The sequence below is a fragment of the Paramormyrops kingsleyae genome, chromosome 18 (genome assembly GCF_048594095.1).
Source record: "Paramormyrops kingsleyae isolate MSU_618 chromosome 18, PKINGS_0.4, whole genome shotgun sequence".
Lineage (NCBI taxonomy): Eukaryota > Metazoa > Chordata > Actinopteri > Osteoglossiformes > Mormyridae > Paramormyrops > Paramormyrops kingsleyae.
Window position 1 is genome coordinate 27,274,577 of NC_132814.1, and position 15,905 is coordinate 27,290,481.

The 15,905-nt window shown below is 39.2% G+C and overlaps 1 protein-coding gene, 1 long non-coding RNA gene and 1 other non-coding gene across 4 annotated transcripts; 1 reads left to right on the forward strand and 2 right to left on the reverse strand.

Annotated features, from left to right (window-relative positions):
- Window positions 1-1,788: 1,788 nt before the first annotated feature.
- Window positions 1,789-1,860, forward strand: trnac-gca (transfer RNA cysteine (anticodon GCA)). Its single transcript has one exon. It is a non-coding gene; the product is annotated as a tRNA-Cys (tRNA).
- Window positions 1,861-2,574: 714 nt separating this feature from the next.
- On the reverse strand, window positions 2,575-10,579 carry nono (non-POU domain containing, octamer-binding). Of its 2 annotated transcripts, none has more exons than XM_023795978.2 (10): window positions 10,512-10,579; window positions 9,515-9,654; window positions 9,175-9,368; window positions 8,740-9,041; window positions 8,487-8,582; window positions 6,805-7,001; window positions 6,115-6,302; window positions 4,065-4,095; window positions 3,877-3,968; window positions 2,575-3,023 (listed from the first exon to the last, which is right to left on the reverse strand). In XM_023795978.2, the coding sequence occupies exons 2-10, from the start codon at window positions 9,651-9,653 to the stop codon at window positions 2,922-2,924; spliced, it is 1,341 nt and encodes a 446-aa protein (XP_023651746.1). In that variant the 5' UTR covers window position 9,654; window positions 10,512-10,579; the 3' UTR covers window positions 2,575-2,921. The 2 variants fall into 2 exon arrangements, with proteins under 2 accessions (XP_023651746.1, XP_023651744.1); XM_023795976.2 differs by having other exon boundaries at window positions 2,575-3,026.
- A 1,236-nt stretch (window positions 10,580-11,815) lies between these two features.
- On the reverse strand, window positions 11,816-15,905 carry LOC140579391 (uncharacterized). Its single transcript, XR_011983451.1, has 3 exons — window positions 15,544-15,905; window positions 13,058-13,165; window positions 11,816-11,963 (listed from the first exon to the last, which is right to left on the reverse strand). It is a non-coding gene; the product is annotated as an uncharacterized lncRNA (long non-coding RNA).

A 15,905-nucleotide genomic window follows, 5' to 3' on the forward strand; every position in this document is an offset into this window, starting at 1 on the left:
TATTTGCAGTATCAATTCATGAAAAAAAGTCTAATTCTCTGTCAGGAGCACACGTGCACGAACACACCCAGTCTATCAGGCAACTCTCAGGGATTCACAAAGAACTGGTATAATACATTTTATGTATCAAAGGCACTTGTGCTGATACATATAGCAATTATAGGGTTATGAGGATGCGAGTGTCCAAAGTGGTAATTACACTTTGTTTGGAAAAGAGAATAACACATGAATCTAAGAAAGGTACCAAAAATGTAGTCTCTCCCCTCCAAGGCTTTTAAAATAAATTATACTATTCTATTCAGTTCTCTGTGAGACATTTCTATCCAAATTAGGTTGTCTTTTTGCACAGTAAAATACACATCAAATTTTAAGTTTTACCATCATAGATAATTTTTTAATTAACAATTAGACAAACTAAAACCTCATTTTAATCAGCCTTGTCAGTGGAATCATGCAGTTCCTTGAATTTGACATCAGAGGAGGAGAGGAAGGGCACCTCTTATTAATTGGAATATAGGTATTATATATTTCAATCTCCCAAGTGTTGGTTTCAAGATGACAAAATCATGAGGATTAGTGTCTGTTTCAGCTATAGTTACCTGTAACCAATCAGGTGCTCCTTGGATGGGATGCCAGTGTATTGAAGGGCACTGTAACACACACACAGTCATCATTCAGTCTTTGGATTGTATGAAGAAAACCCTCAACCCTGGGAGATATGCCAACTCCATGCACAAAGAGCAGAGGTGGGAGTTAAATGCTAATGATCTGATTTTCAAAAAATCCTAGCATTTCTACTATGCTTGACATCTGTTCTGTTAAGGCAGGGTGTGGCAAAGGGATGGAGGAGGATGATCCACGGCACAGCTCCAACAAAAGGGAGCTATTAATGAACCAAACTGAACACAAAAGGAAAAACCACAAAATAACAGTACTGCAAGAAAACCAAAATAAAAAAACTCACTAAGAGACCACAAAGTAAAAACAACCAGGGAACAGAGGAGCAGGAAAAGGAAACCAACCAACATCATCAATGACTCACAAAAGTACAGAACCAGAACAGGCACATCAATACACAGCTAACAAGTCACAATGCAGGACAGGTGAGAATCATTACCAGATTAACCAATCAGTAAAGGCATGGGACAACAAGAAACAGGTGGAGTAAATTACAATTAACAAACCCTAGTAACTAGGGAATTGTAACAACACAGAGGCTTAATTAATAAGCCATACCCCTCTGACCTTACCCCTCTGACCATACCCCTCTGACCATACCCCTCTGACCATACCCCTAGACAACATGGTCCATGCTGCCGAGAAGAGCTTGTGAAAATGCCCTGTTGCTCATTTGAGTGGCCAGGAGTGAAAAACCGAAGAGTGAGAAGCAAGCTGAGGGCACAACCACACTGGGAATGCTGCGAGGACCTCGTCCAGGTCCCAGAGGTCAGAAGCTAACAAAAAGGCTCACAATGGGAGGTGGAGGAAAACACACAAAAAAAAGAAGGACCCAAGAAGACCCCTGGAATTCCCTGACCGGGAATCGAACCCGGGCCGTGGTGGTGAGAGCGCCAAATCCTGACCACTAGATCACCATGGACCCCACATGACATGGCGTTGCTCTCTGTCATACAGAAATACTCACAAGTGCCCCTTCAGGTCAGACCTGGCTTGGCCGTCAGTCCACTTCTTATTTTCGCCTAAGAGTTGGATGCTGCATAAAGAGTAGCCGCAGAGCGTGTATCAAAGTAGCTTGTGCTTCCACCTCATCTCCATTTCTTTGCCTGTGGGGGTATAGCTCAGTGGTAGAGCATTTGACTGCAGATCAAGAGGTCCTAGGTTCAAATCCTGGTGCCCCCTGAGTTGTTTCCACCGCGTGCCATCTAGGCTGTGCTTCTTGCTGCTTGCAGTCAATACACCTTTGCTTGCTGGTCTCTGTTGGTTAGCAAAGAATAAGTGGCAGTAATTAGGGACACAGGTAATACCTGGGTGACTGTATTCTATACACAGGTGGTATCTTCTGAAGCTACCCTGTCCAACTACTTCCAAGCCTTAGAAGAAGTGGAGGTGGCATCCTGGAGGAAACTGAGCAGACGGCTGGACGATGGCTGGGAGCAGTAAAGAATGAACACCTTTGTTTATCAAATCGGACAAGAAAAAATTAAAAACAGAATAAAAAATATTTTTCACACTAAGCAAATTATTGCCTGAAGTTGTAAGATCATGGGTATCTATTGGTATATATATATATTAGTATATACTGTACTATAAACTATCAAATGACTGGGTGATTCAACTGCCTAAAAAAAAAAAATCACAGGATGACTACAGTTTAACAGTTTAGAAGATTTGGCACCCTCTGGTGCTTCATGAGCAGAAATGTGAAATTCTGAATTGCATTTACGACCAAAGGTCTGTGAAACAAACATAACCATGTCAAATAAACAGCTATTTTGGCCAGCAAAATCACTTCACTGGGGATTCTGGAATTAAAATAAAAAATTCTAACAAAATGATTGTGTTTGAAGTGGCCTATTCCATGCAGTTCAAAGACTTTATCTAAAAATGACAATATTTAAAGGAGTGATGAGAATTTATTTAACAAGGTAATGAAAAGCAGGTTTCAGACAATGTTACTGGCTCAACCATTCAACAGCAATATACAATGTCAGAAGAAATTTACAAAACTACAGCAAGGAGATGAAAGTGTTCTATACAGAGTTTAACAGCTGGACATAAGAAGCTTATATCAAACTCGAGTATCCCAAAGTTAAAACAAAAAAAAAAAAAATCATTCCCATACGAGTTCTGAAATAGCAGAATAAAAATAATTCATAATACAAATTTTAAAATATTCTACAAAAGGGAGAAAAATCTGGAGAAAAGGGAAAAGACGACAAAAAAGTGGAACACAGGTGGTCTCAGAATCTGCGACGTTTATTAGGGCCAAAATCAGCCGGGCCTGGAGGGCCCCTTGGAAACCCTCCCTGACCCCCACCTGGCATGGCACTGCTTCCCCCTCCCTGCTGGGGAAAAACGGGAGGAGTATTAGTATCACGAAAATTCCTTCTATTCAATGGGCTTCAAAAATAATTTAGACAACAATGCATCATCCTTGTTCCACTGAATCATGCCAAGCCATATGCTGAATTCTAGCACTTCCATTACCGTAAGCATGGGAGACAAAACGTTTGTAGGTTAAACTTCACAGTTTCATACGAAACTACACCACCACACCAAAACAATGGAGGATAAAAATACTGTTTTATTTTTTGTTAGTTATTGGAGGATCGATCACGATCGAAACAGGACACAGGCGTTTATTTATATTTTACTTATATGAACTGCGACATGTCCATGATTCTTATTAAATCTGACCAGCAGATCGGTCTTTCATTTCCCACAGAATAAAAAACTATGTAACGTTATCCCACTAATAAGCATCGGAAAGTTTCATCGCCAAAACGTGTAATATTGCACAAAAGCATACTGGTTAGCGATCAAATTTTCCAAACGCAGAAATATTAACACAAGCGAAAAATGTATTGATGTAATTAGAGTACAAAAAATAAACACTTCTATCTGCTCAATTTTTGCTCTGCTACATTTCTCTTCCAAGTTAGCACTGGTGCTTGTGGTCAACCAATCAGCAAATTTATCACTGTAAGAGCCTCTCCCGTAGTTTGTGTTAAAAAAAAAAAATGTAGTCTGGGGGAGTAGGGACTAAAAAAAGGGTCCCGGAACTGCCTCCGAGGAACTACAATTACGCCAAGTTCCTGTGGTGTGAACACACAAAAGTCTCTGGTTCCTAGTACTGGTTCTGGAACTAAGTTCCGGTGGTGTGAAAGCACCTAATGAAGGGTGCCGTAGCCTTACCATTAGAGGGGACGCCTCGGCAGGCATATTCCCAGCTGCCGCAGACACCGGGTTCCCAGCCATTGGGTTTCGGTTCAAGCCCATCGCCTGACCTACAATCCAAAAGTTATACCATGAGGCCAGTCAAAGATGAATACAATTGGCAATAAGACAAAGCAAAGACACATAAGGAATCTTAATTCACTTACCAACCATATGCATCCGCATCTCTTGCTCCCTCTAGAAAGCCGGGCAAAAGAAAACATGCTCTATTACACGACAAAATATTTATGGTTTCTACTCATTAACAGCTTTAATGGCTACTTCACAAATACCGAACTAACAGTTAGGTTATGTTTGCTACTTCAGCATTATGCTTTATATACAGAATAGTGTAATTAAAAACCAAAGCTTATATGATGTTACCACACATGGCTTACACGCTCTGCATGCTCTCCGAGATAACCAATTATTCTCGCCCATACTGTTTGACTTGTGGTGGTGTTCATGGGGAAGGAAAAAAAAAACAACAAAAATGAGCGAGAGGAGAAAAGCAAACCTGAACTGGTCATGAAAAGGCATTTGTCTTCCACTGTATGGAAACAGTTTGTTTTTCATGGGGACGATATTAAGCAAAAGCAAGTGATTTGTCGGCACTCCCTTGTGCCTGTTGGCACAACTAACAGCAATACCACCAACTTCGCAGATAAATTAGTTCTATCTGGTTATATAGCTGTAACTCTTAAATGTCTCAAAGCAAGAAATATTGTTCATCCCTACTTAAAACACAATATTTTCACAAAAACATACTGTATTGCGCAAGGTGATACAGCTAAGTGACAGGGCCAACTTTTGTTTTAGCAGCGATTATTTTAACAGAGGAATCATAGGAAGTACTTTAAGCAAAATAATTTAAAGTCAAAGCGATGACAGAGACAGGCTAGGCTACTCTGAGAGGCTAACCGGGACGTGTCTACGGCTAACCTCGCATTACTGGGTGAGCCTAACAAACCCAAAAGTCTTCTTTAAGATGCATTTTTAATGCAGTCCTACTGTGGTGATATTCAAGTTCTGCTTTGCAATACTGACAGACAACTTCACTTCCATTCAATTTTACTGTGAAGTGCTTCCACACAAATGACGGCATCTGCGCTTAATTTTCCCCTTCATGCACTCTATGCTGTCTCCCTTCCAAGTAATCAAGAAGGAACATTTTAACTGATGCTTTTAAATAATCAAGTAATCGAGTAATGGTGATAGCACTAGTTAAAGTTAACTTGCTAGTAGTGACACAGTGCAGTATGTGGTGGACATGGTAAAGTGTTTTTCATCTCCATTTCTGGCAACCCTCATAACCAATGTGTAACTGAATAGTGTTGCTTTTCAAAAATACATCTGCAATACCATATCACGTGTTGTAATGTGTGGATGGTATGAAAAGAAAAATAAAAAATAAAATAATTTAAAAATCGCCCAAGCCTACTACTATCAAACATCTTGCTTATATACAAGCCAAGCCATTGGTTTTAATAGCTGGCAAGACCATAAGCCAGTCTTTTTGTACAAACGTGTAACCAAACGTGTAGTAACCATGGTATTCAGCCACTTTGTTATTGATTTAGCTTTATGTAGCTATGCAGCTGAGTTATAGGTAAACGCCAACTTGTGGTGTTCATTAATTATTTAAACTGGACTTACACATCTTCTAGTTTAGGCAGGTTAAACGGGAATGTAAAGTACTGAATTACAAGGGCATTAGATCAGCACACCATTCTGGTTAGAGTAATCACTGATCACAGGTCCTGGTCCTCAGCCTGAAGCACGGTGCTAGTGATAAGACGTTACTTTGCTTTCAAAGTTCCCGTTAAGTAACAGTTCAAATTAAACAATACATTTGTGCATCGACATACATCTGTGATTCACCTGTCTGGGACTACATGTAGGGTTATAGAGAACTGATGACGACCCTTCTGATTCAAGAATTCAGTAGTGCCTCTGGATAAAGGGGATTCATCACAGAGGAAAGGGGATTCATCACAGAGGAAAGGGGATTCATCACAGAGGAAAGGGGATTCATCACAGAGGAAAGGGGATTCATCACAGAGGAAAGGGGATTCATCACAGAGGAAAGGGGATTCATCACAGAGGAAAGGGGATTCATCACAGAGGAAAGGGGATTCATCACAGAGGAAAGGGGATTCATCACAGAGGAAAGGGGATTCATCACAGAGGAAAGGGGATGAGGATGTAGACACTTGCATTTTCAGGGAAGTTGCCTTTGAAGCCTTCTTGCTGCCGGCGCAGCATCTCTTCAGTATGCATCCTCAGCTCCTCCTCACGCCTGCGACGCTCCTCCTCCTGACGCAGCTCCATCTGCTTGCGCTTCTGTAGCTCCTGGTTGTGCAGCTCCTCCATCCTCCTCAGTTCCTCTTGGCGCCTCAGCAGGTCTGAGAGATCAGGCAAACCCAGTTCACTTTTTCACTCGGTATTAAACCAGGGTTGCTTCAAACACATTATTCCAGACTTAAGTTTCGATTATACAGAAATTACCATGAAGCCACTGGAGGGACAACAGAACTGCAAGAAACAATGTATAGCAGTGCTTGAAGGGAGAGGCGCTCGATCGCTCTCGCGCGCCATTGAGCGCCTAAACTGACATTTAGGAGAGTGAAACATCACACACGCCAAAAAATAAAACATTTAAAAATCGTGCATCTCGGTGTTTCCGTGAAGACGATCGGGAATAATTCCCGATCGCAATTTAGGCGCACGATGGCGCGTGAGAGCGATCGAGCGCCTCTCCCTTCAAGCACTGGCATAGTCCTTAGACTAAAATATATCATACAGCAAACACAGCCATACTAGAGGGATCCTTCTAAAGTTTCTGCTTGCTTTTCATACCTGAAAGATATTGGGGAAGAAGGAAGGAAAAGCCTCCAGCGTGCTCACCCTGTCTCATCAGCATGACCTGGTGCTCGTGTCGCGCTGCCTCCATCTCAGCCTCCAGCTTCTGCTGGGCCTCCTTGATGTTCCTCTCCACCTGCTCATTCTGTTGCTTCTCCATCTCCATGAGGGCTTTCCAGCGCATGGCATACTCAAATTCAAATGTGCCAGGCTGTGCAAACCTTGGTGGCTGCTCTCGCTCCCTGTGCAACCAAACCAAGAAAGGACAGATGTTTTTATTTAATAGATAAAGCACATTAGTGACCCAGCGTTTCTCTCAAAATGTCCATTTAATGCAAACAAATTTAACTGATCAAATCACTAGGGATGCAGGATGATATCGCCACAACATCGGTATTGGACGAAGCAAAAAGCCCATTATCGGCAGATAAAAACATTTCTGCCAATAAGTCTGTGTTTCTCTTTCAAGTCATTTAACAAAATCAATCAGTAACTGCAAGCTTCAGAATGCTGGCTGCATAGACGTATTTTGAAGTACAGCAGGCCCTCTGTATCGGCAGGTTACACATCCGTGGATCGAAAATATTCAAATAATAATAATAAAAAAAAAAAGATCCAAAAAGTTTTTTCTATTTCTATTTTTTACATGTACTTGTATTTTAAATATTCTATGTTTTATTGTATGCATCTTTCTTTCAAGTTATTAAACGTAATCAATCTAAGTGTTGGAAGAAAGAAAAGGTCATGTTGTTTGCTGACATGTGCTACAGTATGAAAACCCGGACCCTCGGGCACAAGTCAGTTTGGGTGTATCCTGATAGCTATAGGGGAGAGGCAAGGTATTAAGAACAGAACTATTAAATTCATAGAGAACTCTCCAGAAAATCGCAGTTTTATAATAAAAAGAGATACACCCGCTAACTGCCAACAACGTTGGCTTTCTGGCATCATTCGACCGCTGTATATGGACCTTGGACGTAAAAACGATTGGACGTCACTCAGTCAGATGTAACTCAACGTACAACTGTACAGTACAACAACTAGCTACATTGCATTTATATCGAAACAGTTATTGTAAGTTAAAATATAGAGACAATTTTAAAAACTGGGGAGGATATGTGTAGGTTATATGCAAATATTACACCATTTCATATAGGGGACTGGAGCAACAATGAATTTTTGGGTCCGCAAGTCCTGGAACCAAATCCCCCCCCGCGCTTAAGGAGGGCTGAAATTTAAGTATATTTGAAAATATACGTTTAAAAGAACTTTTTCTTTTCTCTAATTTTGTGCAATTGAGAGATCACTGTCACCAGGCTCTTGCAGTAACATTTGTGGCTCAAAAAAAAAAAAACTGCATATGGAGCTTAGTTTTACTGTTATAGTTTTACTTGGTATAAAATGAAATGAAACAAGATGTTTATATGTTATCGGCAGGCTAAAATGAGTTTGAAAACATTTTCTGATGACAACAGTCATCAACCTTAAGGAGGCAACCTAAAGAGATAAGGAGAATTCTCTGGAACCTCTCAATATGTGGACCCTCATCCAATATGCTCCTCCTTCCTTCTTCCGTATTGTTGAGTAATCGAGAAGGTGAAATTTAACCCAGGCTTGAATAAAACTGAGTAATCAAGATTAATCAAGATTTCATAATACCTCTAATCATAACCAAGATTTTCTGTACAGGCTTCTTTACGTAATCTGTCAACCACTCAACAACTTACTTGTGAAAATGTTGGTTTTTGTTAATCAGCTTCTCTGGTAGTCCTTCATCCTCATCATACTGGTCCATAGGCTCCACTGTAACAGGTCTGGGAAACCTTGATATGTTAAGAACAATGTGTTGTTGTCAACTATGACTTGCACCTACTCCATACCATTTCTTCAAAATCACTGATAAAATTTCAGTTTGAACCCAAAGCTGTATTACTGGAAACACAACTTCTCATAGCTGTTAAATAAGCGTTATAGACTTACGCAGTTAACAAAAAAGCCCCGTCCGAACATCTGTCGAGTGCTTTCCTTGCAGCAGGTTTTGCCGTATACTCCACAATCCCTTTGCCAGTGGGCCTTCCGCGGTCATCGACAATCACAATAGCTCTCTCTATCTGGCCGAAAATGGAGAAGGCCTCCTCCAGCAGCTCGTTGGACACAAACTGCGGCAGATTCTTCACAGTGAGAGCAGCTCCATGAGTAGCAAACCGAACACGAAGCTGCCTGCCCCTGAATGGAGTGTCATCCAGTTCTGCTTTGGCAATTTCTGCCAAAGTTCTTGTCTCCTAAATTTCAAACAAAACACGGTTTCAACATCAAGTGAGCGGGCATGTTACGAACACCTTTTAAGGAGCGAGGAACAGCATATCATGCAAGCTCTGTCACCTATATGGTCTTTAGACGTTTACTGAAACTCACCAGCCTTATGAAGCCAAAGCCTCTGTCTTTATTTATGAAAATTTCAGAGGGTTTTCCATACTTAGAAAACAATTTTTCAACCTCCTGCTCAGTCACTCCTGTTGGCAAATTCCCTACGAACATCCTGCTCCGCTGGGTGTAAGTCTTCTCCCCAGGCTTCCTAAAGCTCTGAAGGTCGAGGGTCAAGGCAGAATCTAGAGTGTTGCATAAAAATAAAAGTCAATATAAAACTGAAGTGTCTCAAGATATAGCGATGACATTATTAGTCAGTCCTCTCCTAGGCATTATGGAGAATGGCAAATATACAGCTATAAATCTGAATTATTATAAACGTCCTTACTTGTGTTTGGATGCTCACTGGAGTCGGCATGCTGTCCATTGCTGTTTGTGATCCCTCCTTTTTTTTGATAGTCTTGGGAATTTGGTTTAGTGGGCCCATGGTTTTGCTGTTCAGGACGTGGTGCACGGTTTCCTTGCATACTGCAAAATAAAAAGAAATAAAATTATATGAGTATCTATGAATTCAGTTTTCCAACAGATGAGTGGTTTGCTTCAATTATTCATCTAGACATGTTAGTGCTCCACAAAACTCTAAAATTACTGAATGTTGGCATTTAAACTTAATGTATTAAAACAACCGTTTCTCAAAAAACTCATATGCAAAAGATCACAATGATTAATACATTACTTCTATGGTTTCACAGTAATTAGCTAAAACACATCGGTAAAATAGGTCAGCAATAGAACATACATCTAGCAAGGTCTAAAATGAAATCTAGAAGAATGACCAATGTTAGTACTATTTATCTATGAGATAACAGGCACTAGGTTTTTGTCCCATTTTAAAACGTCAGCCAAGGAGACCAAACAAAGGTTCTTCGTGATTGCAGACTAACCGTAAAAGTCAATTTTGAGGCATTACACGGTTATTGTCTCCTTATATATATAATAAGAAATTTATTTAGCACTGGAGTTTTAGCCAGTACGTTTTCTTTATTGTGAGGGATAACCGTGAAAGCCAATACAAAATTATACGGGCAACATTCATTTGTTCTCGAATGACAGTTGGTAGAAAAACCAACAATAATCCCCCTATCCAAGTCGTGCAGGTCGCCATCGAAATTAAGCCTCTCGTTGTCATTAAAAAATAATTTGATATTCGTCTGTTATTCGGGCAGCCCTGAAACAGTATTAATTACGCAAAACTATTAACAAAAATAAACAAAAAAAAATGTTAATTCTGCTAGTACTCAGTATTCCAAAACACCTTCCTTGGACAATACAAAGCAAACAGTTTACAAATTGACTTAAAACAATAAGAAAAAAACAATACGAACCTTCCCAGGCAAAAACACTACGCTAGCTACCAGTAAATCTGAAGTGTGTCTATTTCGCGCAACTTACCTTGATGGCTACTACTGGCCAGGTCAAGCGTCTGATTGGCTGTTCCTGAACCCAGTGGTCAAAACTACTGCGACAGAAAAACGTCACTCAAGAAAATTCGCATTGTCATTGGATAATATTTCCGCCCCCAAAGTCGGCAAACCCCACGGAATACGCTATTCGTACGTATTTATTTTTAAACGCGTCTAGTAAAACGGATTGGTTTAAAAATGTTACGTAAAACGTAGTAAGTTAGTTTGAGAGATTTTGGGAAGGGGGGCGTAAACATCCAAAACAGCCTTATTATATGCTCTTTCCGGCGAGCTTCGTTTGAATAATTTGTTATGAATATTAGGATTAAGTGGAACGATAGGTAGCAGCATTATTCTTTAAATTAGTCTAGGGGTTTGTATTATACAGTATGTGTTTGCGTATTGTATATCTGCTTGTTACTGAGATATAATGTTAATATTTGTCCCATTTCCTGTCATGATCTCAGGAGTATTCTCCGTTTTTTTTATACAATTGTTCCAATTTCTTGTGAAGAATCAGTGTAAGAAGTACCGTGTAATATTAAAAACGATTTTTATTAAAGCATAAAAATGTATTAATGTTTACAAGACATTTGCTTTCTCATGTTTATATTGACTGTCTTCTGTTAATTCGGATACTTGTGATTCAGTGTTGGTAAATCTATTGCATTGCAGTCTAATCTTACCCATATTATCAATAAGACTCCCCTGATTAGCCCTTACCTTTATACTCCCATCTGTTCTCACACTCAGAGTTATGGAGGATCTTTACTCTTGTTTCTCCTGCCCTCATTCGTCTCCGCTGCCCTGGTACTTACTTACCCCGTGTGTTTCTCTCCCGTCCTTCGTACGTGTGTAGGATAGATCTTGCCGGCTATCGATCCTTCGTGAGCCCGGACAACGATATCTACTTGCCATTTCACTTCTGGTTGTCAGAGCTCCTTAATAAAAACCGATTTCCCCGATATCTGGTTCGCCAAGACTCTGTCCCTACCAGGCGTGACAAGAATACCCTTATTAATAGTTATTACCTCTGTAAACATTATATGAGAAATATTTAAATGTAAGTAACTTGAAAAATATAAAACCAGGGCTTATTTAAATTGATAAGCATGAACATATACTTAAAATAATATTTGGAATACGTTACTACAGTAGCACTCAATTAAAACTGAGGTAAGCTACTGTAAACCACAGATGACAGAAATAAAACATGCATGAGGTAATTAGCAGTCAACTGGTTTATTGTTTCATTAATTAAAACTGAGGGGGGAAAAAAACAAAGAAATTTTTGATTGCACTGTATTGCAGTCAAGTTTTCTAATGGAGAGACCAAAGTGGGATCAAAGGGAAAGGTTCCTTTCTTAGGATCTCCTAAAGATAAAGAGAAAACAGAAAAAAATACTTTATTAAACTATCTCTGATTATTCAAGCATTACAACAGCAATAGTGTTTTGCTGATACTGTCAGTTGTTGCAACCCAGAAATAAACTTCTATTATTAATGTTCGCATTATTTGTTTTTTAGAAAATACTGCTTGTTGGGGACAATTTAAGTAATCGTACCATATTTCAAGATTTTTATTTCCTTACAACAGTGCAATTTGATTGGACTGTTAGCTTTAGTTGCTGTGGGTATTTATAAGAACTATAAGTACTGTGGTGTTAATAGAGCTTAAAATATTCAATGGTGTTCAAACCGCAGAGCTGGCCCATGAACTGAACTGGTCCCCTGAATTGGTCTTTAGTTTATGTTTGCTCTTAATTTGGAAGTAGATAGACAAAATGAGATCTTTTGCAGGCCAGTGCTGTGCCTTTCTTTACAGTGTGTTTCTTTAGCACTGCTAAGGGGGGATAAAGTGAATTCACACACAATTAGGCAATAATCCATAATTTTCATTTTGGATTCCCCTTCTGTATGACTGACACATTTCCCATTGTGTGTTACGGAGCTCAGAAACACTCATATTAACATATATTGTGCTTTAACCACTCAGTAATGGGAAAGCCTGCATGGCACTCAGTGTCCTGCAGTCCATGACCTAATTCCATTAAACACACACACACAGCCTTGTGGACTGAGGAAAAGAGGGCATATTAGGCCTTTTCTCTCAGGCATAGAGACTGCACTTAGTCACAGTTTAAGTCACATGCATAAAATGAACAACTGATCAGCAGGAAAGGGTACAGTGACACATCACATGCACATCTGATCTGAACTCATGAAGGACAGATTGTCGCTGATTAAACGGCAGACTTCAAACTGCACATGTTCACATTGCCGGAGTACATGGAAAATCATGCCTGGATATATAACTGGAAGCAAAAATAGTAACAGAATGACTTCTTTACTAGAGAAACTGGCATAAATACATAAAGAAATCCAACCAACAGAGATGAACAGCTTAATAGTTAAATAGTGGGTCATTTTTGCCTGGATAATACTGTACGCAGCGCACTGTGAATCACCTTGGTCACATGCACATAGGTGTCCACATGGAAGCCTTGATCCCTGTAGCTGTCCAGCTCCTCCAGGCCGCTCGTATTGTGCCAGGGAACGATGGCATGAAACCTGAACTGAAACATTAACACACAGTGATATTGAAAGAACGTGAAAGTTACTGTATACATACATTGCAAAGCAAAAACATATCCTGCACTTCTGTTCTGGAGGAAGAATGTAGCTCAAACTATTAATTAGTTTTGGATGAACTGCTGAATAACCAAAAAAGTTACATGTAATAACAGTAAAATATGTATTAAATCAAACATATCTGAGTACTTTATGATTTTTGAATTGTTCTAACTCTTAAGCAATATAATACTGTTTGTTTTTGATATTTGATAAAGCATATGACAAAATATAAGAGTTTCTGTCATTTTTTTACACATTAAACAAGAATTTAATATGCATTGAAATGCAGTTTATATATTACAATATTCAATATTACAATATTCATATTGTAGAAGAAGGATGCCTCGATATCTACAGTCTACAATCCACATGCAATTGACATATAATATGCATTTTAAATTAAGTAAATTTATTCGGTATTTCAATTTTAGTGCTCCTGGGCTCACCCTTTCTTTCAAGTATTTCTAAACTAATGCAATTATATCAAGTTACCCGTATTATGCATTTAAATGAGAGTTGAATTGTGTCATTAATACAATGAACAGCTTGACCGCTGCCTGTGGAGGGAGATTCTGGTGACTGCAGTCTTCCATAAACTTCACTTCACTTGCCCACGTCGGCTGCAGGTAACTCGCTCTCATCTGCTTATTTTTCTCCCAAACATCCAGTCATTCCTCTCCACCCCTGCATCCTTTGGATCTGTCTTCAAGTGCTGATGTCAGTTCTGCTATGTATCTGAGTTTTGCTCTCTGAAATCTCTGCAAAGGAAATCCCCTCCCCAACTGATCAATCATTCCCTGCCAAATTAACTGGTTATTGCGTTTTGATAATTCATCCAGAGAAGATGTTGCCAGTCAAATGAATTAGGAAGCCAGCTGGAACAAATTACATTCTGGTGACTACCCACCCACCTACACACACACACACACACGCACACACACACACACACACACATATATACATATTTGTATGTTGGTCTTCCTATCTAAATGGGGACCGTCCATTCGTTTCTATGGGAAAAACCCTAATAAAAACCTAATTCCAATCACGACACCCTTAATCTCTACCCATTACTAACCTTAACCATAAGTAACCAACCCAAATACAGGGAATAGGTAAATTTTTAAAAATAGGGAAATTTCAGGTTTTACTACATTTTGGGGACAATTTGGTCCTCAAATGTGATCTATGTAAGCCCCCCCCCCACACACACACATACACACGCATACTGTATACACACATATACATATTTATACATGTATACACAGGTATGTATACACACACATATATATATATATACACATACATTTTTAAGAACCTTTATAGTAATTTTGCCGCTCAGAAAAAAAAACTTGTGTAGAACAATTTGCTTTGGAACAATATTCTCATGTATTACGGGGCATTAACATGCTACTTTTTTTTCGACATTTGACAAATGTTTTATATTTCAGTTTTGAAAACACGGTATCTCATTAATTGTTAATGCATATCCCTAGAGATGTAACAATTTATTTTACATTACATTATTTCCACATCAGTATGCAATAGCAAATGAAGGCTATTCAGTCCTGCCAGGGACACCAGCTGACCCTGTGCTGATCAGTAATATAGATCTGCCACCAGTCGGTTACCAGGGGAAATCAGAAGCACAACTGATATCCATCCCGGCCCTTAATGGGAATATTGCTCTAGCTGACACAATGTTGTTAAAAGGGAACATGCAGTATTGTACAGATACTAAATATATACTAATGTCTATTGAAAAAGAACAAAATAACAGCTCTTTTAAGTGTGAAAGATATATTGTCATGATCTGTCGCAAATTGTCTTAGCTTGTCTTATATTATTGGATGTTAGATTCATATCGGATACCTACAGATACGTTAGTTATATAATAGGCTTTTACACTCCTTTTTATCGTCTCTAAATAATGAATTTTCCAAGATCATTCAAGATCTTGCCAAGACCCTAAGAGATAGTCACACAGAGCTTACATAAGACGATATGTTTCATAACATCAACAGCATATTCTAAAACCTGGATTATTTACTTTTGTCTTCATTGAAGTTGAAGAGCAAATGGTTTTAAAATCCTAAAACAGATTAAACTAGAAGTCAGCATTTCCAGATAACTAGAGTTCTCTTATATTGTAAAATGAATATAAATCAGAACGATAAATATTCACCCTCCTACACCCGAAGTGACATTCAAAAATACACATGCAGGCTAAATATTGCTCCAGGTGACACTGAGAACAATCCTTCATTAAAAATCATGCCCTACTGCAGTTATATCAGGAAGGTCTGGTCTCTATACTTGCCCAGTCAAAAGCATTCTGCCTGCAAACTGTCTCTTCAACTTGCTGCGACATTACAATCCTCAGCATTAATACTGGCATCCAGAGGTGGAGTGCGATTTTAATCCTTTGCCGTGTGATTCTCATGAGCTCACACAGCGAGACACTCAGGCGAAGGTGTGCATTTAGCTGTGCGAGAGTAATGAATAGTGATATCCGTGTACAGTAAGATGGAGGCGGAGGTGATTTCAATTGTAGGCGGTAGGTTATAAGACAAAAAAACATCTATTGTGCTAATCTTTATCTATACATGTGTAGTGTCTTAAGAGGAATCCACTCTAATGGTCATTGCAGAAATGTGTATCCTGGTGGTTTGTCTAGCACAG